Raw genomic sequence first — 26,007 nt, 5'->3', positions numbered from 1 at the left:
TATAACTCAAATTTTCATAGGCTATATAATAATTTGCTAAGGCATTTCACATTTGTGTGTTACCACATTTCACATAGAAAGAAAACTAGAAACAAGGGTGATTAATCTGATGTTGCTAAAGAAAACAATTTTCATATTACCTATTTTAAAATGAATTGTTCCAAAATCGAACTGTTGTTCCATTGACTAACTAACCCAACATAATTTTAAATACATTCCAAAAAAACATTTGTTTTATTTATTTAAAGAATACTTAGCTGACAATTACGTTTAGAGAAGAAAATTATTTCTTAATAGTAATGATCGTAATGGACACTTATTAATTTTAAACAAATATTTTTAATGTTAAATTATACAGATTGATGTAGTAAGCACTGTGGAATTTCCACAAAGGTTCCACTCGTGTGTGTGTGTGTATATATATATATATATATATATATAAAGCTGGATGTCTGTGTGTGTGTCTGGTCACGAATAGGCTCCTATATGGTTGACTATTTTAAAAAACTGATTATATATAATGATAGAAGATGTATCGAGACACAGGATTGGGTATGTTTGATCTGGCAGAACAGTGGTTCATTAAAATTGTGGGGTCTGCGTTCGCGCCTGGTCCACAAAGTATGGAAATAAAAAATTAAAAAATTAAAAAAAACGTTTACAAGTGTTTTTGGTATAGATGTACATAAGAATACTTTGATAAGTATGTTTTAACTTAAATAGGGATGGTTGGTATAATAAAATTGTGGGGTCTGCATTCGCGCCTGGCCTCCATAGAATGGAAATAGGCACAAACTTTAATAAAGACTTTTCATATCTGTGTAAGTATACTTTGATAATTATGTTTCAGTTTGAAGAAATATGGTATGATAAAATTATGGGGTGTTCGTTCGCACCTGTCCTCCATAGAATGGAAATATGTCACAAAGTTTAACAAGGTTTTTTAATATAGATCCACAGAATATTGTGATAAGTGTTTCAGTGTGAACAGGTATGGTATAATAAATTATGGGGTTTATCTACTTTCTTTTTACTTTCATCATATTTTGCTTTGGTTTTGATAGCCCCAAATTCGAAGCTATCTCTTTACAACCCTTCCTTTTTATAACCTATCATACTTTCATAAATCAGAGTCCATTTCTGTAGGCTGTTTTTGAACCCAGTCAACGACGGGTACTTTTGCTAGTATATATATATATATATATATATATATATATATATATATATATGTATGAGATGAGTGGAACCTGATGCTTACTACATCAATCTGTATATTTACCATTAAAAAAAAAAGAAAGCTTGACAAATCCTAGTGTGGATGAAATTCGGAATATTCTGTGTAGCTTAATTGCCATATATATTATAACTTACTACTATAATATATATATATATATATATATATATATATATATATATATATATATGTTAATCATTTACTTGACACATATTCGGTTTGTATATACCAATTGTAATGAATTAAATCTTTCTCATAAATAAAGCCATAATCTTCAAAACAAGAAGGAATGGCAGAGTGTGTTGGTTACATGAACCATGTAAGCTGTCTTAAATGATGTTCTTTATAAGTTTTTTTTAAGGTACTCATCTGATGAGTACTTCACTAAATATGCAGCAAAAACCTAATTTTTCAGACTTGTTAGTCGCATTACAAAACAATATTGGGCACTGATTGAGATTGTCGGACTGACTTCCTCATCTTGGTTGTTATTGTCACAACGTTTCGGACGTTTTGCCCTCCGGCATTCGTCAGGTGTTTTGTATCGAACTGGGGAACTGTTTGTTAGGAGTCTCGAACCCAACCCTTTATTATGATGAAGGCCGGAGGGCAAAACGGCCGAAACGTTGTGACAATAACAACCAAGATGAGGAAGTCAGTCCGACAATCTCAATCAATGAAAACACCTCATTTCAAAAATACAGACAATTACAAATATTGGGCACCTTTGGAAAAGTAATAAATGATCAACTGAGAAAACTTGATATTTGGAACTCGGGGAAATATTATACTACACTACATATGTATGTATGTTTTCTCCGTGTTGCACTTACACCAAAGAATTCATTAAATTCTACCATGGTCTAGAAAAATGGCAACAGTTTTCTGTGCCCATATTTTGTTAAAGCAGAGTAGCAAAATAATGACTTCCAATTAAGCTAAAAAATATCATTTAATTTTTTAATTCAATAAAAAAATTTTTTTTTTAATTTTCTTTATTTTTTAAGTCTAAATGTGAATTCTTGGCTATGAATGTTTAAATGTTATTGTAGATGAAATTACTGTTTTTAGTAGAAATATATTCTTTTTTCTAATGATTTTTAATTGTCTTTGATTATTCCAGGAACCACCAAAGAATTTGTCTCTGGCACAACACGAGAAAGTCATCTGCACTCCTCATCTTGGTGCCAGCACTAATGAGGCTCAGGCTCGTTGTGGGATTGATGCAGCTAACCAAATTGTTGAATTTATTCAGGGAACAAGTTTCACAGGAGCTGTAAGTTAATAAACAACGCATTGTTGCAGGGCTGCTTCCTATCTGATTACATAGTTGTTTTTAAGTCCAATGTAAACAAATTCTTGTTGAACAGCCCTCTTTAATCAAATTCTGCCCAATTACTACAATCATTACCAATCATCACTGTTGTCTCATTGTTCAATTGATGTTCATTTAACCCTTATCCTTGAGTGGTTTTTGGGCCTTACAGTAGTAAAAATAAAAATAAATGGAGTCACCAACAGCAGTTCTTGATAAAAGAGGGGATAGCTAAATTATTTAGGACAAGGGCAAAAGTAAATACATGATGGTTTTTATAAGCTATACATAAATGTCATTAGTATAATGGTAATTTGGTGTCTGTAATTAAATCTATATCTCGCTTATTCTCGAGGATTTTATGTAATTACTTGTTACTTAATGTCAATATGAGGGAGAGAAACTGTTCTGGGGTAGTTAACACCCCTATATCTATGATAGTATGGATTCGTCTGGTACTATATAAGCCAGACATTTCTGCTGTCAAGCAGAGAGCACACATGTAGTTTAACACCAGGACTTTTTCACCTTAATATTGTGACTCCCTAAACAAGATCACAACAGACGATATAAGTGACTCTAATCTGCATATTCTGAAAAATTCTGGCAAGTTTCTTTGTGATTCCAGGTCTCATGTTAGCAGCAACTCTGTATTCTACACAGGCTGTTGTCATTGGGTTCTCAAGAAGTGGAGTAGGCTGCAAGTAGATTAATCCTTATTTCTATGGAAATTGCTTGAGACAAGGTATGAAGCGACTCTATGTAAAAAAAAAAAAAAAGACTAACAAGAATGAAAGATTATTATTGCAGATGTGCTGATACTGTTTGTACATTTAAAGGCATGCCCTGTACCGAGTTCTATGCTGATGGCTGCAAAATTTAGAAGTTGTGGACTAATTTTGCTAATGTGGTGTGGGATGTGGATTAAGTTGGATCTTGCATGTGCAGACTGTGATGGTTCATGAGCTTTTCCATCTCAACCTGTTATAGACTCTTACTTGTTACTGCTTGTCGTGCTATGTTACATGCAAGTGAATGCTGAGCTCCTACTAATTCAGTCTTTTTAAGAATACAGAGGAATAACATGGCTATTGTACAGTAAATTTGTGTTTTGCTTCTAGACAACAGAACTAGTTGTGACTCTGATATTGAAGCAGAAGGTGTCCAGATTAGTCGGCTGACCATTGCAGCTACCTAGTGGTATGGAAATGTTGAATGCAGTTGGATAAATAGATGTATAAACATCTTAATTGAGCGTAACCAAGGAAAAGGTAAGGTGAAGAAGACCTGGAATGATTGTTAAGGATAATCTCAAGAAATGACTCGTCAAAACTGAGGTAAATGATAGGATTTCATCAAAAAAAGTCATATCTCATAGCCAACGTGTAACTCTGTGGAAAAGTCAATTTACTTTTAGACTTTTAATGGCAAAAACAATTTGCAAAGTTAAAATAAAAATAATCCTTTTTATCTATAATATAAATCTCACCTGTTTGTTTAAATGTATGTTTGTATGTTTGCCTAAAACTTGTTTTGAAGCTCGACCTTCCGGATGACAAATATGGAAAAATTGGCTGAAGACATTAATTCCTTTACCCTCAACTGGACAGTTTTCTACAAGGAGGGGTCGCTTTTTTTTGCTGATTTTCTTCGAAAGTCATCCCCTCTTTTCGATTGACTAGCCTTAATTTAAACCTTCGCCACTTTCGGTTTAGTGATGAGTGCCGCAGCAAAGTCATCACTTTTTTTCTTTTTTCACATTCTTTTCCTCCTTTGCAGTACGGGTTCGAGCCTGCCTGCATACTACCACTTTTTTTTTTGGTTTTTTTCTCAACACACCTCCAAACACCTGGGCAATGCCGGGCACCTAGGCTAGTTTAGTATAAATTACAAACAATGTAGATAGAACATTGGTTTCTGTATGATTACTGAAGTGATGTGGAGTCTGGTCAGTAGTAAGATGAGTGACGATTTAAAAATACCAGGTGCTTTATGTAAAATCTGGTCCTAGTGTTGCAAGCTGAGGGCTAGCAATATGCAGCTACAATGAACAGTCCTGGATCATTTGTTGTGATCTGTATCGACCAGACAGTGGTTAACAATGACATTGAACTCTGTAAATGAAATTAAGTTTGTACAAAAATAAAATGTCTAAAAAAATTTCTGATGTAAAAGTTTAAATTCAGAAAAAATTTAAAAAAAATCTATATCTATATACATTAAGAAATTTTATTGATTAAAATTCTCAAATTTGAAACAAAAGTTTGATATAAGTAATAATTTAAATGTAATTTTTTTTATGGAAATCACTGAAGACAAGGCATGAAGCCAATTTATGTAAGAAGCTTACAAGAATGAAAGATCATTATTGTAACGATAAATGTCTATTGACCTTAATCTTGAAAAGACCAAGGCTATGGGTAGGAGGAAAATACTGAGTGAGAAGTTCCATAACCTTGCAGTTCTTGGAAAGAACGGGTTTGTTTTACTATACACATAGATTCAAAAAAGTTGTCAAAAAAACAAATATATAACAAATAAATGTTATCAAAGGCAAGGTAAGTTACTTTTGTACCATACTGCATAAGTTTTTAGTGATTTTATTTAATGTAAAATGTTTAGTTGGTTTGAAAATCATAGTGTGTATCGATGTATTTGAAAAAGACAAATAGCGGCGAGGTCTCTGTTGAATATGTTAAGTTTGGGAAAATGAGTTCAAACTAAAAAATTATACAAAATACCGATAGAAACCCACCCAATATATAGTACTGTAACATAGACTGACATTTGAGTTTCTAACAGTATTTTGTATAATTTTTTAGTTTGAACTCATTTTCCGAAACTTAACATATTCAACAGACCTCGTCGCCATTTATCTTTTTCAAATGTATTAATAAACATTTTACATTAAATAAAAACACTAAAAACTTGTCTAGTTAGGTAGAAAAGTAACTTGTCTTGCCTTTTGATAACATTTATTTGTTATATATTTGTTTTTGGACAACTTTTTCGAGTCTGTATAATAAAACAAACCCGAAAAAAACCTACTAGAATGGGAAGTTCAAATGGGGCAGAAATTAACCATCTCACATATGACAACAGATTATTTTCAAAATATTTTGTGTTCAATTATATAATTGTTTATAGGAGAAAATCTTTCTTAATAATGGCAAGTATGACATTTTAACATGGGTTAGAAGGCAAGCTTGTTATGATCTCAAAGCAGAAAAAAAATCCCCTTCTGCAATACTTATTTTAATTGTTTTTTCTTCTACTATTGCAGGTGAATGGCTTCAGTGTTATGAATGCTCTGAATCTGAGCACGAAACCATGGATTTGTCTTGCACTCAATTTGGGAATGATTATTGAGAAATACATTAAAACTCTCAAAGTGGATTCTTTTCAAGATATTAAACTAAAACTTCATCTTAAAGGTAAGTTTTCATTCACACACCCTGTATCTATATGATGGGAGTGTTTTTATTTTAATTTTTTTGTTTTAATAGGATTTTGAAAGTTCAATTTAATTATGATTGTTAATTGAACCAAATTGTTATAAAACTACTAGACTACCCGTGACCCATTGGGTCAGTATGTTATATTAACTCTGGAATTAATGTATGAGCATGACACTTGTGACGTAAAGAAAATAGTTTTTTGTGATATAACAGAAACATTTCTATGAAAGTATATTAAAATGAAAAAAGAATATAGATTTCTATGAGTTGTTCTGTTTATAATTGTTTATTTTTGAAAAGAAAAACTTATAGCCATTGAATTATAAGTGGTTTGCCATACTTATAGGTAAATGTGCACTGAACAGATACCATAATACTTAAAGTTAAATTCAAATTTTGATATTTTTTAATTTAAACGCGAAAAAAAAAACAATTGGTACGCTGAAAACGTACACAGTAAACCAATACATTTTATTGTAACTTTGATTATTTATTTGTAACGCAAATTAAAAAAAAAAATTCAGGGTTATTTATGGTGGTAGTGTAGAAGAAAATGTATGAATGTTTTTAAGAAAAGCAGTTTAAAAAATGGAGAGTAAATTTAAAAAAAAAATGAAGGCGGTGGGTAAATTGCCGTTGTAAAATGCTCTTATGATTGTCAACGGGTTAAAGTAAGTTTATTTGTAAGAAAATTGCGTTAAAATAACTTAAACGTAATACAGAAATGAACGATGTAAAAAAAAAATGCAGAAAGTATTAACAATTGTTTATTTGGATAATTTAAAGCCGAAAAAACAATTGGGATGCTAAAAACGTACACAGTAAAACAATACGTTTTATTGTCACATTGATTATTTGTTTATGTACACATGCGCAACCGAAAGTCGTAAACTGGTTGTTGGGTTACAACACCCGTTACAAGGTCACTTGAGTTTTATAATTATATAGAAGATAATTGATTTTGTTATGGCAAGGTTTCAATCTCTCTAAAATTATTAGATGTAAATAGCTTACAAAACTTTCAATTTTTTTAATACATGAGTTTGTTGAATTTAAAGCCGAAAACGACTCTCTAGTTAACAACTTAAATGCTTCCAAATTATTTTTTCTAATATTAAATTTTGTTTATTTAAAATTTAAATTATAATTTTTCTAGAACTTAACTACATACAAAAGACAATAAATTTATGATGTACATGTTGTAACCCTGCCAGCATTACAACAAAACTTTGTGTTTATACAAAGAGAGGTGACAGATCAATTTTTCAAAATATCTCCTTTTAAACAAAAACAATATTACTTCTTGAATTGCTATGTCGAAAATAGTAATATATCCAAAAATTATGAAAATTCATTGAGCAGAACAACTACTATTGAGTTTTTAGTGAAAAAACATGTCTTTAGATGTACGCTAAATGTTGGATGCCATTACCATGTAATCTAACATGATTTCTGAGTTATGTTCCCTGTTTCTGCAATCTTCAGTCTAGTCTAAAGCATCTATGAAAAATGCAATTTCCCCAATTTTCTGTAAAAATTACTTCTAACTATAAGTAACTTAATGAATTTTCGTAATATTTGGATATATTACTATTTTCGACATAAGTGATTTTTTTTTGCTTAAAAGGATATATTTAAAAAAAAATCAATCTGTTGTCTCTCTTTGAAAAAGCACCAAAAACTATTCAAGCTTATATTTTATTTATCTTTACTATTGTCATTTGATCCTAGACTGCAACAAACCTCTCCAATCTTGATTCGTATTATTTCTCTCTACTTATTTTTTTAGAAAGCTACTAATGCCTGAAAGTATCCTGTACCTCTATAAGGCCACCATTCGCCCATGTATGGAGTATTGTTGTCATATTTGGGCTGGTGCATCTGCCACTAGTCTCTCGCTCCTAGACAAGGTTCAAAAGAGAGTCGCCAATCTGATAGGTCCTGGACTGTCATCCAAGCTTCAGCTTCTGTCCCATCGACGAAATGTAGCATCCCTCTGCCTGTTCTACACAAGTACTTTAATGGTGAATGTTCCGACGAACTGCAAGCACTTGTACCCCCTCTATGTAAATACCTCCGACAAACCTGACAAGCAGTAAAATCCCACCCCTTCACAGTAGAAATCCCTAGATGTAAGAGAGCCTTCTACTCCAGTAGTTTCTTCCCCAGAACGCTAGACTTTGGAATTCCCTAGCCAGGTTCCTGCTCACCCAACTGTACTGACATGAAGAAGTTCAAGTGTAATGTGAACCGACATCTTGCTGCCCAACTCCCACATAGTTCCCTTGTAGCTTGTGTCCCTAATAGTAGCCCCCTACATCAAAGTGGCAATGTACCTTGTTTGGCGTGAAATTGTAATAAAAAAAAATTTGGATTCTTTGGATTATTGTTCTCATCTTGAGGACCATTTTCACAACATTTTAGTTGTAACTTCCGACTTTCTTCAGGTGTCTCTTGTCAAACTCTGAAATCTTTCTGTCAAACTTGGTAATCTGCATCGAATTTCAAATGGAAACCTTTATTTAATCCACAGAGGTAAATGTTCTCATTCTGTTGGCCATGACTGGATAGTCTCTCTACGTAATTCACAGTTGTATTCCCAAGTTTAACAGAAAGATTCCTGAGACTCGGAGAAAGATGCTAGAGTTTGACAAGATACACCTCAACAAGGCTGGAGATTATCAAAACGTGAAAATAACACTTAAGATGAGAACAGTAGTTTGAAGAATCCAAGTCATACGAATAATCAATCCTCATCTAAAAAATTCAAAAACATAATACTGTGGATATTTTTTTCATTGTGATAACTACTACTACTATTATAATAATAATAATAATAATAATAATAATAAGTTAAACAAACAAACAAACAAACAAAAAAAAAACTCCTCTTTTCTAACAATTTCCAGCAATGTACATCTAGATGGACTGTAATTTCCCACCCAAGCTCTGTAGGGATGCTGGACCTTAAGAGATATTGGCTCTTAGGGTCCAGCATCCCTACAGAGGTGGGGTTTTGACATTGTAAACTCAAAGCAGAATTAATCTTGTTTCCCACCTATTTTCTTTTATGACATGCCCTGTGGCATGATCACAATTCGAGTCTGTTGACTTCTAATAGAATTTTCCACTACTTCTACTTTATGCTTATTCTAGCCTTTTGTAAGTACCATTCTCAATATTTTTTATATACCTTATCACTTACCTTGTTACACTATATGAATATCCATTTTTCTTTGTCTTTGGCTGGGCCATTTCTATGAGGAATGCTTAAGGTGTTTCTGAATAAAAAAAAATAATGGTTTTTGTTTTTTGTTGAATTTTAAAATTTCTGACAGGTTGTGGTTTGGTCAAATCAAAGTTGAGCATCATGGATGCTTTCTGCGCTGGAGTCTTGAACAGCAAATACAAAGCTGCCAATCTTGTTAATTCGAAAAGTTTTACAGAAGAAAGCAAATTAAATGTAAGTGATACTGTGTCATAAGTTTTTCTTTTTTTTAATCGATTGATTTCCCTATTTTTATGGATTTCCCTCCCTTAGAAGACAAGCAAAAGTGACAATTCTGAACCCATAAGAAAATTAACATAACTCCTCTTCCACAGCACCACTACCTCAATGACCAGTGACAAATCTCGGTGCCAATGTTCTCTCTCAGCTGCCAAAAATTCAACTGCTTGTTTTCTCAATTCAGTCCTTAAAGTACAGGGTGAACACTACAGCTTTATTTAAACTTTTATTTAATAAATCAACTCGGGTAGCTTGATTATGTAATAGAGTTGACATCTATTCAATGTAGCCGCCTTCAACCTCAATCACTGCCTTGATATAAGTCCGGAACTGGGAGCATGCCCTTTCCACAAGCACTGGCAGGAAGTTAGCAGATGGCGGCTCTAGAAGTGTAAGCCATGTTTAGTTTCAGATGGTTCGTTGTTCTAAACAAGTCTTGGGAGGTGACTGGTTTGCAATAGACAGAACAGTTTCCGATGGTTCATTGTTACACACAAGTCCTGAGAGGTGACTTGTTTGCAGTAGACAGTTCCACAGAGCAAAATATTCTTACCGTGTTGAGACGGAAAAAAAACATGTGAAATTGCTCCAGAAAAGGTTTAATATTTATGAAGCAATTCTGGTTTCTGATTGGTTGGTAGCAGAAAGTGAATTAATTCGATTCGTCAGTTCCTAGCAGCATCGTTTATAAATAGAATCGTCCGACTGTGTGGGATCATACTCCATTACAAGTCCAAAATATTGCAACAGTGGCGATCAGGCTGGTTTTGGTGTTGTGGGAGGTCATGTTCATGATGTTCTTAATGTATGACCAAACGAAGTAGTCCAGTGGGTTCGGGTCGAGGTAGTGGGCAGTGAAAGAAGGGTACAAAGTTGTAGCAATCCTTATGAAGCCAAACTCTTGGGACTTTTGGGCCAGCACTGTCCTGCTATGACACCCAGAGTATACCAGCAGCCACCTGATTGCACCAGGGAATCACCACACTTTTTAGCACCTCCAGATACACTTTGGTGTTGACTTTAAAGCCGACTTTAAAGATGTGAGGTGGCATGGTGTGGTTTCAAGAAAGGGCCACATCATGCCATCTCACATCTTGTGATGTGGCCCTTACATGAAACCATACCAAAGATGATAATTGTGGCCAGAAACTTTGTTTTCATCACCCTGGGCACATCCCTATTATTTGTGGCAATTCAGCTTATTATAACTTGGATTGGTAGAGAGCATGATTTCTACATCGGCGCATCTCCAATCTTGCTTGTTGAACATTGTGTAACTTTCAGATGTGATAGAAAACTCTTATCACTCTTAGGATTTGTACATACAACTGGCCAACTTGTAGCTGGTCTGCAGCAAAAAAAATGAAGCCAGTTTTCATCAAATGGAAATGGAATTGTGTAATCTTTTCTAGGGTGACAATTTTATTGTTCTTATATACAAATAAATGCTAGCTATAAAAAATCTAACCACAAATGCAAGTTCTTTTTTCCACTAAAAATTGAGTGCCCCATGTGCGAAACGGTCCACATGCTTCAAAGCTGGTCACCCTTCACTTGCTTTTCATTTTACGGTGGGTAACATTTAATTCTCCTTTATATTTTAACCCACAGAAGTGTTACATTTTGAAGTAAGGGACAGGGTTAGAAAATTGCAATAATTCATAAGTAATCAAAAGCAAAGAAAAACGTTAATCATAATGAGTTACTTATAAAACAGGTTCATTGTTTTACTATTTTAGAAAGGGGCATCTCTGCCAGTATTCATCATACAGATTCAAGTTGGTCATAAATCAGGCCAGCACACCTACATGAACACCTTAGTGTTAATACAGCAAGCTTTTATTTACACTTTATCATTTTCATAAACCATAAAATAAGCTTTTCATATTTCATTCAATTTTATTTTCTGTCTTACAATTTTACACGAAAAAGTGACAACTCTCAACCTGTTTGACTCAAATACTCTTTTCTTGTTTGGCTTGTGTATTGTCACCAGAATTGTGGCATGCAAGGGGCTGAAAATACCTGGGGTCAATTCCTTAATTGTATGACCTAAAGACTAAGACAAAAATATGAAAAAAGAGAGATAATAATATCATCCAATCATTTAAATTAATAGAGTATATTCCAATAATTGCTGCAGCTGTTCAGTTGAACCTGAAATCATAACAATTGGTCAGTTATCTCATAAGATGTCTAACAATAACATACTAAATTTTTAAGAGTCTGACAGTTTTAAATGCCTATACAAAACGTTTGGAAACTTATTGAAGGCACCTCATATTATGAAAAAAGGGAGATAATTTGAATATGATTAGATGCCACCCCTCTTTGCACACCTTGGACCAGAAAATACTCACATAATTTGGAAAACACATGTACACACACACACATACATGCATTGGATCCTAGTTTTGCTAAGCAGCATTAATTTAGTTACATTTTTCGGAAAAATATTTTTTTTAAACTCCTTTTTTTCCTTGTTATTAAAAAAAAAAAAGCAGAAATCAAAGCTTTCCCATCAATGATGGCACCATTATTACCAGGCTTTGTCAGTTGACAAACTTTTGTTTTATTCTCTCGAATTATGTTTTTCCTAAAATTCATTTTTAGATAAAATCTTTTACTTATTGCCTTGATCTCCCAATCGTCCCACAATATAACAATGTTCATTGAGTTTAGACGTGCTGTTATGTCCTCAGATTTGATGACTTAATTTTGAAATTGTGTTGAGTGTCTCTAAGTTTCATAGTTATTTATGGCAAACCTGATTCCTTTTCTTAAAATTTACCAAATAAATAGAAATCAATAATACTGGGCAATTATTTAAAATTTTCATGAAGTTAACATTGTTATAAGGCTGTTTTTTTTAATTTTAAATAATCATAAGTTAGTGTTTACATAAAATAACTCTAGTCTTTGGTAAAGATTGAACTCCCCCCCCCCAAAAAAAAGGAAATTTAGATTTAGGCCAACATTAAGTATTTGCATACTCAAATGTTTCACAGTATAAACGAAGAGATGAATGGATATTGCAATAAGGTGGAACAAAGGCCCATGTAATATATCCAACAATATTGCTGCCTGACTCAGGCCCAATAATCCTGACTTAAATTGAACCAAATGAATAAACCTCAAGTTCAAATTTCAGCATAATTGATTTTACTGTTTTGAATTTACTTTTACATCAATTACAGAGGAGGAAAGTCATCAACATAAAATCCTAAAACTGATTAAAGCTTGGATCAGTATCTTGCTTGGTGCTATCAAAATGGCGGTAGAAGTTAGCTCTACTCATTGTGCAACTGATCACAGAAAGCACATTAAACATCTCGTGTAATGTTTTTGTTTTTTCTTGTTTTAACACTGTTTTTTATTTTTCAACAATGTAAATTAATTCTACTGATTTTCTTTTTCTTTTTTTTTATAGGCCATTCTGTAGAAAGGATACAGTCACCTATAATTATTGTTGCATATTAGTCATCTATGTAATAATTTGCTAAGGCAATCATATTCATATGTACATCATCACCCTTTATTCTATTTTAAAAGATGGGATCATCTGATCACCAAAGATACAATGCAGAAAATTATTTTTAATTTCACCTGATGTCTCCATTGTACTGAATGTGAAACTTTAACTAAAATGCATTTTCTTGGTCTTCTGGTTGAAATTCTTGTATATATACAAGAAAATGTTTAACCTTTTGGGGATGTCTTGAGTAACATTGTTCTATGGTGTAAATGTGGTATTGTGGTGACTGAGATGATTCTAGTTAATAGTAGGATAGGCATTTTTATTAATTGTGATCAAGGATAACAACCAACACTCGTTTTCCTCACTTTTTAATGACTTTGTGCCTAATTTGTTCCAAATATAAAATTTATTTCTGCAAATAAATATTTCAAAGTGTAGTATCTGTTCTATCCAATTATGTAATTTTGACGAGTCTTGCTAGTTATCTATAAATAATCATGTGCAGCTTTAGAATCAATTCCTTTTTTATTACAAAATGAACGCCAATTACAAAATGATGAATGGGATGAGAAGACTGGAGGGAAAGTGATGTAGCAAACAAATATCTAAAATCAAACCCTATCCATGGCAATACATATTTTTTTCTGCAATAAAACCTAAAAGTAAATTTCACAAAACTATTAGTGTAACTTAGTCTGGTTCTGCCATCAAAATAGCATGCTGAGTCAGTATTTTAAGCCATGATGTCATGGAGCAGAATGTATATATAGGTGTAAAGATAAAAAAAAAAAGGATGGGAAGAAGAAAAAAGATGTAGGGGAAGTTATGCGAAGCAAGAACCTTGCTGCTCTTTCTCTTACCTCTTTGATTAAGATCCAACTGTGTCTGTTGCCACATATTGACAGCCAGATGTGTCTGGTAATGCGTATTGACAGCCAGATGTGTCTGGTAATGCGTATTGACAGCTAGCTGTGTCTGGTAATGCGTATTGACAGCCAGCTGTGTCTGGTAATGCGTATTGACAGCCAGCTGTGTCTGGTAATGCGTATTGACAGCCAGCTGTGTCTGGTAATGCGTATTGACAGCCAGCTGTGTCTGGTAATGCGTATTGACAGCCAGCTGTGTCTGGTAATGCGTATTGACAGCCAGCTGTGTCTGGTAATGCGTATTGACAGCCAGCTGTGTCTGGTAATGCGTATTGACAGCCAGCTGTGTCTGGTAATGCGTATTGACAGCCAGCTGTGTCTGGTAATGCGGATTGACAGCCAGCTGTGTCTGGTAATGCGTATTGACAGCCAGCTGTGTCTGGTAATGCGTATTGACAGCCAGCTGTGTCTGGTAATGCGTATTGACAGCCAGCTGTGTCTGGTAATGCGTATTGACAGCCAGCTGTGTCTGGTAATGCGTATTGACAGCCAGCTGTGTCTGGTAATGCGTATTGACAGCCAGCTGTGTCTGGTAATGCGTATTGACAGCCAGCTGTGTCTGGTAATGCGTATTGACAGCCAGCTGTGTCTGGTAATGCGTATTGACAGCCAGCTGTGTCTGGTAATGCGTATTGACAGCCAGCTGTGTCTGGTAATGCGTATTGACAGCCAGCTGTGTCTGGTAATGCGTATTGACAGCCAGCTGTGTCTGGTAATGCGTATTGACAGCCAGCTGTGTCTGGTAATGCGTATTGACAGCCAGCTGTGTCTGGTAATGCGGATTGACAGCCAGCTGTGTCTGGTAATGCGTATTGACAGCCAGCTGTGTCTGGTAATGCGTATTGACAGCCAGCTGTGTCTGGTAATGCGGATTGACAGCCAGCTGTGTCTGGTAATGCGTATTGACAGCCAGCTGTGTCTGGTAATGCGTATTGACAGCCAGCTGTGTCTGGTAATGCATATTGACAGCCAGCTGTGTCTGGTAATGCGTATTGACAGCCAGCTGTGTCTGGTAATGCGTATTGACAGCCAGCTGTGTCTGGTAATGCGGATTGACAGCCAGCTGTGTCTGGTAATGCGTATTGACAGCCAGCTGTGTCTGGTAATGCGTATTGACAGCCAGCTGTGTCTGGTAATGCATATTGACAGCCAGCTGTGTCTGGTAATGCGTATTGACAGCCAGCTGTGTCTGGTAATGCGTATTGACAGCCAGCTGTGTCTGGTAATGCGTATTGACAGCCAGCTGTGTCTGGTAATGCGTATTGACAGCCAGCTGTGTCTGGTAATGCGGATTGATAGCCGCTTGATGTAGCGGTCAGAAATAGAACATATTGGTGTTAAATAGGTGTTAACGACTAGTGTTGTAAATGAAGAAAATAATAAATAACACATAATACATAATGTAAACAAATTTATTGTGATATGAAAAATGTCAATTGTAACAATGCTTAGCTTGCGTGATTTATTTTTTAAAAAATTAACATTTTTAATGCATTAGGGGACTTGCTATAAAAAACAGCCCCCCCCCCGCTTTTTTTAATAAAATTGTTCCTATCTTTCAGAAATTATAGTGCTAATAATTTATCTTTTGATTTTGATTTTTCTGTTCCTTATTTTAGCATTTCTTATTAAATCTTTTTGAAGGTGGATATAGATTATGAAGAAAGTTCTTCTCCTGAGCTTGAAGTGGTCATGCATTTCAAAAATGAAGCAGTTTGGAAATTATGTGGCACATGTCAAGGTCAATATCCGGTGTTGACTCATATTGGAAAATCTGTGCTAATTTCACCACCAACATTGAAGGGTTTCTTGACTCTGTTTCAATTCAATGGAAACTCTGAAACATTCATGAAAATAGCACGTAAGTAAAATAAAATACAGATTTGTGCCCCATGTCAAAATTTAAACTAAGTAACTTCAAAATTCTCTTTCTTATGCCTCTTTCTTTCTAGTTTAAATTACTTACCCTGAAAATTAAAGTGTGTATTTGGATTCTCTGAACTACCGTTTTTATCTTCATATTTCAGTTGATGTAACCTCTGACTTTCTTCAGGTGTATCTTGTCAAATTCGAGAATCTTTCTGTTGAACTTGGGAATCTGCATGGAATTTGGTAGGGTATTTAATCCATGGAGATAATTGGCTCTCTTTACTTCAATGTAGTAATAATATGTGAAAATAAATAAATAAATAGTGATATATATATATATATATATATATATATATATATTTATATTGCTTTACAGGATCAGCCAAGCCCTTCAGATTGAAGATTAACATCAATAAAACCGAAATGATGTACCAAAAATCCCCTGGATCACCAGCAACAAGCCAGCCAATTAAGATTCAAGATGAGGAGCTTACAATGTCAGCAAATTCAAATACCTAGGGATCACGGTCATGAACAACAACAAAACGGACGAGGAGATTTCTACAAGAATGGCTAACACCTCCATATTATGGTTGTCTTCAAGTAACATGAACAAGTTTCTGATGAGCTGTTCCACTTAAGTTAACAAATTTACCGAACTTCCATTACTATCAATTACTATATTGTCCTTTTGACTACTATACACTCTTTAACCCTTATCCTTGAGTGGCCTATCGGCCTTGATAAGTGGTGACGCTTATGTAAAAACAAAAAAAAAAAAAAATCCTATGGAAAACTCAAACAGAAGGTCTGGCAAAATAAAGACCTGACTTTCAGAACTAAATGCTTGGTGTACCTCGCCATCATCCTCTCGTCACTCTTATACGGTGCAGAAACTTGGCCAGTGTACAAAGTGGTTATCCGCAAGCTCAACACCTATATGATGAGACACCTCCCGCAGATTTTAAATGTCAAGTGGTATGACTTTGTCAGCAACAGGGAGATCCTATCACAAGCCAACCTCCCAAGCATGTATGACCTGCTCAAAACCTGAGATGGGCTGGGCACGTAAACAGAATGGAGAACTACCAAAAGAGATACTGTTTTCACAATTGGAGGATGGGGTACGAGGCATAGGCAGACCTAAGCTCAGGTTTTGTGACACTGTCAAACGAAATCTAAAGGACAGATTGATCCCTACTGGAAGCTGGCAGACCCTCAGTTGCGACCGTGACAAGTGGAGAATGATGGTTCACAGGAAGTTGTCTTCGGACACGAAGGACAGCACATATATATATATATATATATATATTAATGAAAACAAAGGGATGTAGTATTTATCTGATATACGAAATGGTAAACTTCAAACTAATATAAATAACAGTATTTATATAGAGAAAATTTAATCCCAACCGAATTAAAAAAGCTCTCTCTCTATCTATCTATCTATCTATATATATATATATACACACACACACACACACATGCACACACACAGGGTGATCACAAAAAACGGGCCCCAACTCCAATTCGGCCCCGTTTTTTAGTATTTTGCCCGAATGAAATGAAACTTTGGTCATAACTAGCTTATTATATTCAAAACATCACATCAAAACACTAGGGTCTTCGGCTTTTTTTCCCCATTCTACAGCATATGTTCTAGATGGCCTCCATTTAGCTTTTGTCTTTTTTTGGGTCACCCTGTATATATTAGTAAAGTTGCAGAATATCTAGAAACAAAAATAGGTTTAAAGCTCCTAAGATTCATATTAGAATTATTCATAATCTGTGGTGTAGTTGATAAAGCATTACTTTAAGAATGAATGCTGTACATACAAATGTATAGACCTCACTCTCTCATATTTATAAATGGGTTACGGCATAATCACATTGGCACACAAGTTCCTATTAGATCACCAAAGTTAAGCTATGTTAAGCCTGGTCATTACTAAAATGGGTGACCATTTGGGAATTCCAGGTGCTGTATGTGCTTTCTGCTTATCTTGGCATTGTTTCCAGTCCTCCTGAACCTCTCTTTGCCACTGGACTTAAGTAGTGCCAATTCAGGAGAGGTGTGGTTGTGATTGCGCAACCCTTGCTTCATAATTACATGTACAGCTACCCTTATAGGAGGTTTCCATTGTCTTTTGAGAATGAATGAAAGCTTCATATATATATACATAGAGGACAACAGGCTACATTTCTGGATTTAGATATAAAAATTGAGGATGGGATTTTTCTTTATAAAATATTTGATAAAAGAAACGCTTTCCCCTTTAAAATAGTACGTATGCCCCATAAAGATAGCACCTGCCCTGTTTTTATGTTTTATGGAACCATTATGTCAGAGTTTTTGAGAATAGCTCGCGTTACTTTAAAACTAACAGACTTTATACCACCAGTTTCTAGTTTAGTAATAAGGATGATAAAACAAGGTGGGGATAAAAATAAAATATTAAAACAGTTAAATAAAGCATTTGCTCGTTATCCTGATGCTTTTGAATCGTTTAAGATAAACCAGGCTATATTAATAAAGGAAATCCAAAACTATATTAGCAATGTATAAAATGTATTTATAATTACATATAATAAATTTCTTATTAAAAAAAAAAAAAAATGTATATATGTAAAAATATTTTTAACCTTTATATATCTAATTTTAAATAAGAATGTAAATATACAAAATACTAATCATAGTGGGGGTGATAAGTAGTTAAATGGATTCATCCTAATCTTATAAATACAAGACTGATAAATTAAAAAATTAAAAAATCCTGTTTGTTCACAATTTGATTAATATATAAAGAAGGTTCATCAATTGATTATTTAATTCATTCCTATGTATAGTATGATTCTTGCAAGATTAAGAGGTGACCTCATTTGCATATTACATTAGGAAAATCGATTTTATTAAATGGCGGTGTGTTAGTTATTGTTTATAATGAGAGAATTATTTTAAGTGTTCTATTTAAGTTTATTATTTAAATTTGATTTACATTGATAACATATTTAATTTATTTTTACCGACATTGATTTTTTTTTTAAACTGGTTTGAGTTATTTCCACTGGGCGCCAACTTTGTTCTTTTTTGTTTTCTTTTTCGGCGGATATTAAAACTAAAAACTTTCAAGCATTATTTTTGGAATTAGTTTAAATAAAATAATTTCCATGATTTCGCAAGTAACATTGTGGTCCAGTGGATTTTTATTTTAAAATAAACAGTTAATCCATTAACTATGATTCTATATTTAAAACAAAACTTTTATTTACATTTTTATGTTTTTTTTCTTCACATTTTTTTGAGATTGTAACTGCTATTTTTTTTCTTTTAATAGCACAATAAGGCCTAACTCCTCATTTTTATAAGATAAAAACGTATTTCGGTTAACACAAATTCTACTTTATTTTTGAAACTGAATTATTTGCAGTTTATTTTCGTTGCAACAGACTGTTAGCAAATCTTTCTAGACTGAGGTAGCATAAAAGAAATTCGCTTAAACTGGCATATAGTCATAAAAAGGTGCTCAATATCCGGAGAATAGCTTCTCTTCATATCCCTTCTGCCAACATATCTGGTGGAGAGTTTGTCACATACTTTTTTCAGGGGGGTGGGGATTACATTTTAGTTTTTTCATTCATTCTTTTATTTTTGAAATTTTTGTTGGGGTAACAGTGGAGTTGACATATAATAATGAAAAACTGCTCAATATTCTTAGTATAGCAGGTGTGACCAAACCAAACTTCATGTCGACCTTGGGTATCCATGGTAATATATATATATATATATATATATATATATATATATATATAAATAAATTTTTGTTTTTATTTCAACCTCGGGGATTTTTACTTGTTATTTCAATAGACAGGACAATAAATTATTTGTCAAACGATCTAAGCCAAAATAAATTGGAAGGAAAAAGATTCTTTTAAATTAAGTATGGATATAAAAAAACAACAAGACTTGAAGTGCTAGATTAGTAATAATTATAAAATTAAAGTTATTTATCCATTAGTAATAATAATAATCATAGTTATTTATCTTTTATTCCATTATTAATAATAACAATCTTTTATTCCATCATTAATAGTTATATCTCTTATAGTTATTTACCTTATTCAGGTTTTCTTAAATAAAATCACCCAACCTATGTTAATTAAAACCCTGATCATTCTGAAAATAAATTAAAAAAAAAATCTCTGAATCTTCACATCTCCCTTCCCTAAACTTAACTAAAATTTCATAACTACCTGTTATGGCTCGCAAGTAGTCACAAAGAAGAACAAAACAATGGAGAACAGTTTAAACATGTATTACATGAAAAACGGAAAGGTTACAAAGGAACAGTGTAGGTAATTCACCGGAGCATGCGAGAGTCACTTTGGAATTAGATCCCCCCTGGGACCGTCATGCATAAAGTTTATATGAATGATGGATTAATCCATTTGGAGGGTGATTCCCCACAACACTACCCAATAAATATTACAGCTTCCCTTTTATTTGACAACGTTTATTTTTATAATCTATAATTATCATCCCTTTCACTTATATAAAAAAAACTCCAATTTTATTGGATGCATGTATTTACCTTTTGAACTGGGCACATCTTTGCTCTATCTTCCCCTACTACCACTACAGTAGCTGTAGACCACAGTAACTCTAACCGAATTATGACTGTTGATACGTGTTAGATATACTTTTCTTCGATATGTAGAGGACTAGGATATATAAATCCTAATCCCGTTACAAAAGAAAAATAATGAAACGGATGGAATGAAGGAAACAAAGACTCAATTGCAGGAATAGATAAACGTGTCGTTTATTTACTGTTGAAAGAATGAATGTTTTAGATATAACACGTGTTCATGTCCGCGCGGGTGTAACCATCGTTTGTTACGGGATTGGTAGTATAGAAGGAAAAAGGAAATGTGTGTTCATCTCACGTTCGGGTTATTATCGTTTGTTCACGCGTGGGAAGAGAAGTGAGTGATATAGTGGAAAATGTGAATGATAGTCCAGCGTGTAGACAAAGAAAAAGGATAGAGGGTTGACATCAGTTAAACTGCACCATGTTAGCCATCATCTACGCGGTGGTGTTCTCTGGCACAAGTAGTAGATAGAAAGAGAAAGAGTGAGAATGTCAATCCAGTTCATGGAGAGAGAAAGCGTATAAAGTGTACATACTGTCTGTTAGCTCGTGCCCCCTACATAGTAGCAGGGGACGTGACGCACGTGGGCGCCCCGACAGGGGGGGGGGGCGAATGGTTCGACGACCGCTCAGCTCGAGAGCTAAGTCGAAAAAGGGTTGGAAACAGCTTGTCTCTTGCTTTTATGCTTGTTTCCGGTGGTTTTTTGCGCATGTGTGGATTTCCTTTGAAAGGGAAGTGACGTTGTCCTTGTGTGCGTATGTGTGCGCGTACATGTGTGTCCGTTAGCATGTGTGTGTATACACGTGAATATATGTGTGTATATACGTGAATATATGTACGTGTGTGGACGTGGGCGCGTATGTTTGTGTGCGCGTATGTATATGACAAGTAATATGGCTTGAAATGTGAACGCGTTTTTGTGTGAGACTAGAAAAGGCTCGCGCAGATATTTTTCCATTCGATCTCTTTCTAACTCCATTATATTTTCCCTTTCTTTTTTTTACGTTTTTACTTTATTTTATCTTATACTTTATATTATATTTTATATTATATTTTATATTATATGCTATTAATTTTTTTAACCTTTTTAACAATCTCCTCTCTTTATTTTAATTCCTTTCCTTCTATTGATTTTTAATTTCAATTCTAATTATATGATCTATATTTCTCCTCTCATTCCTTTTTTCTTTTTCTCTACACCCCCCCCCTCTCCCCTCATTTCAACTCTTGGTATTTTGATACCCATATGTAATTTAAAAGAATCTTTTTCCTTCTATTTTATCTTGGCTTAGTTCGTCTGATCATATCGACAAGATAATTTTATTGTCCTATTTATTGAAACAACTTGTAATGATTTAAGTAAAAATCCCTGAGATTGAAATAATAAACATATTTAGCTCTACTAACGTATTGAGCACTTTTTCCCTTTTTTTTTTTTTGTTTTGTTTTTTAAATGAAATATACCTCCTTATATATAGTAATTTTTTATAATTCTTTTTTCTTTCGCAGAGAACTTGGGTGAAAGTACCCTTCAAGTTTCTTCGATTTTTATGCCACATCCAAATGGAACCCAAAATTGGGGAGTGATTGTATCTTGTGAGGAAATCGATGTTTCTAACTGGAAGAATGGCTTCAAGATGTGTCTCAGTGTCATTACGAAATTAATCTCCGAAGCACTTCCTCTTCAAATGTGTCAATAATTGAAAATAAATTGAAAACTGGTGATACATTGAAGCTTGTTAGAATCCATGGAGTCAGGAAAAATGTCTAAAAATAAAAATTTAGGATTTTGTTATTGAGATTTGTCTTTGTTTTTCTTTTTATCACTGTCTTTTCAGACACATTCTATATTAACAAGCTATCAGTTGTGGTGTTGCTCGCTTGTAAAATATGTTTAAATATGATATTTTAATTTATGCAGATTCATAATTTATTATTATAGAGCCAATCCTCTTGATTATTATATTGTACCCAATACATAGTGATTTCAAAAGTAAAAAATATAAAAATGACTTGGATATCATCAGCTAGAATTGAAATCAAAGCATTCAGGAATAAATTAAAGATTGAAAAAATGCTATTCTCTGCTGCTTATCTGAAAGTAACTCAATTTATTAAAATCAGCCATGTTTTACTTACAGAAGACCATAATCTATTAAATATTTATAACAATTTTATTTGCCCCTACCTATTCCAGCCCCTCATAAAAGGTTTTGGCCTCCTTTATTTGAGAACACACAAAATTAGGGTTTGTTTACCTGCTTTCTACAATGCTAGATTAGACAGGGTCAGTTTTTAAAGGGAATCGAATGTCTAGAAAGAAGAGTAATGTACATGAAAACAAATAGTATACAGACTTTCAAATGTATATTCAAAACGTGTTTAATTTGCTAATGTGTTGAGATGTGAAACATTGTTTGGACAAAAATGATAAAAATGAATAAAAGCACTGAACAAACGAATGTTGTTTCTGTGATTAAATCTAATATATAAAAGGCAAAATTTTTGCGTTGGGGTTCTCGTGTCGGTTAGATTCCGGGAGAAGTTTTTTTTTATGTCTTAGATTGTAATATCTCAGATTTACACATATCGTCTCTAACTTCTTTTTTGTTCGAGTTTTAAAAAATTCCCTTGTTTCGAATGTTTGTTTGTCTTTCATATAAATAAGGCAAAACTAATCGAACGCAAACGGTACCTCCTAGCCTTGCGGCCGGGTAGTATCTGTTCTGTGATTGGTCCTTGGTCAATGTAGGGGAAACCCTTCATATTGATTCAATTACTAGTTATTTGAATACTGCCAAAGTGCCCCCTTTGTGGGGAGCTGTCCCCCCCCCCCATTAAAACGACATTTGTGGGAGGTTTAAAAGCAACGCCATTTTTGCAAGTCATCTTTTTGATTGACTACGTTTAATTTGAACGCTTTACACTTCTGGTCGCGTCATGGAGTAGCAGTAAGATGTCGGGTTTTCTTTCAGTTTCTTATCCGTTTTTGCATCGGGGGTTTGAGCCTGCCTGCCTACTACCACTTTTTTTTTTTTTTTTTGACGACGGTTCTACGCATGCGTCAGATGACGTCATGACCTGATTTACTTTAAATAGTTGAAGAACTGACTAAATTTCATGTACATCACGTTAGCTCAGTTGGTTAGTGCGTTGCTTCGTTATCTAAACGTTTTGGGTTCGAATCGTGGTGTGAGATGTCTTTCTTTTTTTTTTTTTTTTGATTTTTTAAATTTAAATATTGAACCAGTGTTATTTAAGCCATTTTTCACATAACGTTCGTTTTTCTGTTTTTTTTTTTTTTTTACTTCGTACCCACCGATTTTTTTTTAAATTTTAATATCGAAACAGGCTTATTTAAGCCATTTTTCACGTTTTTTTTTTTTTTGGTTTTAACGTTCGTTTTTCTGTTTTCTTTTTTGTTTTTTCGATTTTTACATTTAACATCGTTCGTTTGCCTTACGTTAGTTTTTTTTTTTGATGTTTCGATTACCCCCCCCCCCCCGGCTTAAGTTTTAACGTTCGTTTTTATGTTTTCTTTTGTTACTTCATTCATAACAAACAAACCTGGTCATTGACCTCATTTGCTGAATAGCTATTGCTTATGTCGTCATTGTCGTAATGCTCTACGACTTCCGTGCGGGCACCTGTCAATTTGGTTCTTACTTAAATAAATTCAAACATCTTTCAGTAACTCATTCTGGCTGGCCGAACGGTTCATGTTTTTTTTCACATTTTATTTTCAAACTTCGCCTCAGGGCTTCGGGCTCGACCCCCCCACCCCCGGGTTCTTTATTATTTAAGAGCACACACACCTCCAAACACCCGGGCAATGCTGGGTACCCCCGCTAGTCAAATATAAAAGAAAAGGTTTAATGGTTGGCTCAAAACAAATGGAAAAAGGTCGTAAACTTGCGAGATCACACCTTTTATATCAAAACAGATGAAGAAACAAGAAATTTGACAAATATGTAACCGTTTAGCCGAGAATGAGGGTAAATAGACCGCATTCTGAATTGTACTGTTATAAAAGTGACCCACATGGTTAAATCGATAAATGGTTGACTATATTGTATAAATTAAAATGTAATATTATGCATATTTCATCGGCAACCTGCTAGTACATATATATTTGAAAAAAATGGTTTGGGTCAGCTGGCAAGCAGGTTGTGGACTTTACTTGTTGGGAGATGCTTTGATTTAGTTGGGTTTAGAGTTTAAATTGCAAGTCTGTCATTTAATAGAGAAACTAAGTATCATTCTAAACCTCTCAAAATAAGTGTTACTTGTTTTTAACTAGTTGAGATTTTTTTGTTGAGAAAATCTTTTTTTCTACAATAGTGATCGATGATTGACACTCTGGCCAGTGTTGAAATCAAAAACTGCCTTTGAACAAAGATAACAAATGGATGATGACTTGTGAACACACACACAATGTGAGTCATCTAGTATCAAGTTGTAATGTTCTTTTAGAGGATGGCTGCTACACAACGAGACAGGGAGTATGTAACTATATCCACTGGACCATCTGTAAAAAATTAAACATCCAATGTAGCAGCAAATCTTGGGAACATCAACCGGAAAGAACAGTTGGAAGTGGCTTATATTCTATACAATACGACCATGTAATCACTACAGCCACCTACCTTGAAAATGCTGCTGTGAAACCTGACATAATTATATGGAATAAGTCAGAGAGAGAGAGTTGCAACCTTGGTTGAAGTGAGTGTTCCTAATGATGGAGGTCTGAACAGAGCTGAAAGGGAGAAACAAACCAAATATCAAGGTCTCATGCATGATATGAAAAGAAACTGGAATCTTAGGGAGATATCAATCATACCAGTTATTACAGGTGCCACAGGGCTTAAGAAGAACCTGAAGTCTTACCTAACTAATATTCCTGGTGAACCAAGTGCAAAAGAGATCCAGACAATTGCACTTAAGGGAACAACGAGGATACTAAAAAGAGCTCTCGGTTGGTTTCAATAAAAAGCAGATCAATATTGGCAGGTTTGGATGCCCCATACCCAGTGTTACAATCTTCAAAGGAAGAAAAATTTAAAAAGTTTACATTTGACTGGGATCGACCCTGCAAAATATAATATGTCAGAAGTACATACACATGTTCACTAAATGACAGGAATCGAATCTGCAGAGTATAACAATTGTTAGATGAACAGTCCTTGAATCAGTCAAGGGAGGTGACAATAACAATGAGGCAATCTTTCAAAAAAAAAAAAAATGGTATCCTCAAATATAACAAGATAATGTAATTAATTATTATTTTTTTTTTTCTATTCATGTTTCTTATGTTTAACTTTTGCTCTGAGCTCATTTTAGTTTTGAAAAGAAATCTTTATCACATTATAGATCAGGATATGAATAGGAGATCAATCACCAAGGTCCCGGTTAGGCTAAGTCACAGAGAGAAGGTTGTGTCCTTGATGCAGTCTAACTCTATGGTGGTTTTTAGTTGATGAAGATGGGGTGAATTTTTTATAATTTCAATTTAAATTAGATTATAGATATTAGATGAATGAGGAAGTGATGAGTGACATATCACATATAA

General features: G+C 34.0%; 1 protein-coding gene across 1 annotated transcript in view; it reads left to right on the top strand.

Annotated features, from left to right (window-relative positions):
* Positions 1–22,237, top strand: part of LOC145292155 (D-3-phosphoglycerate dehydrogenase-like) — a 99,310-nt gene extending 77,073 nt beyond the window's left edge. The window contains exons 7-11 of the mRNA XM_080138295.1: positions 2,358–2,510; positions 5,833–5,983; positions 9,346–9,470; positions 15,564–15,780; positions 21,948–22,237. Coding sequence (XP_079994421.1) covers positions 2,358–2,510; positions 5,833–5,983; positions 9,346–9,470; positions 15,564–15,780; positions 21,948–22,138 — 837 coding nt within the window. The 3' untranslated portion in view covers positions 22,139–22,237. The remainder of the gene's footprint in view (positions 1–2,357; positions 2,511–5,832; positions 5,984–9,345; positions 9,471–15,563; positions 15,781–21,947) is intronic.
* The last annotated feature ends 3,770 nt before the right edge of the window (positions 22,238–26,007 follow it).

The sequence above is a fragment of the Euprymna scolopes genome, chromosome 13 (genome assembly GCF_053919585.1).
Source record: "Euprymna scolopes isolate OS-2025 chromosome 13, ASM5391958v1, whole genome shotgun sequence".
Taxonomy (NCBI): Eukaryota; Metazoa; Mollusca; class Cephalopoda; order Sepiida; family Sepiolidae; genus Euprymna; species Euprymna scolopes.
Note: the sequence above shows the minus strand (reverse complement) of the source record. Positions and strands in the feature narration are given on the sequence as shown.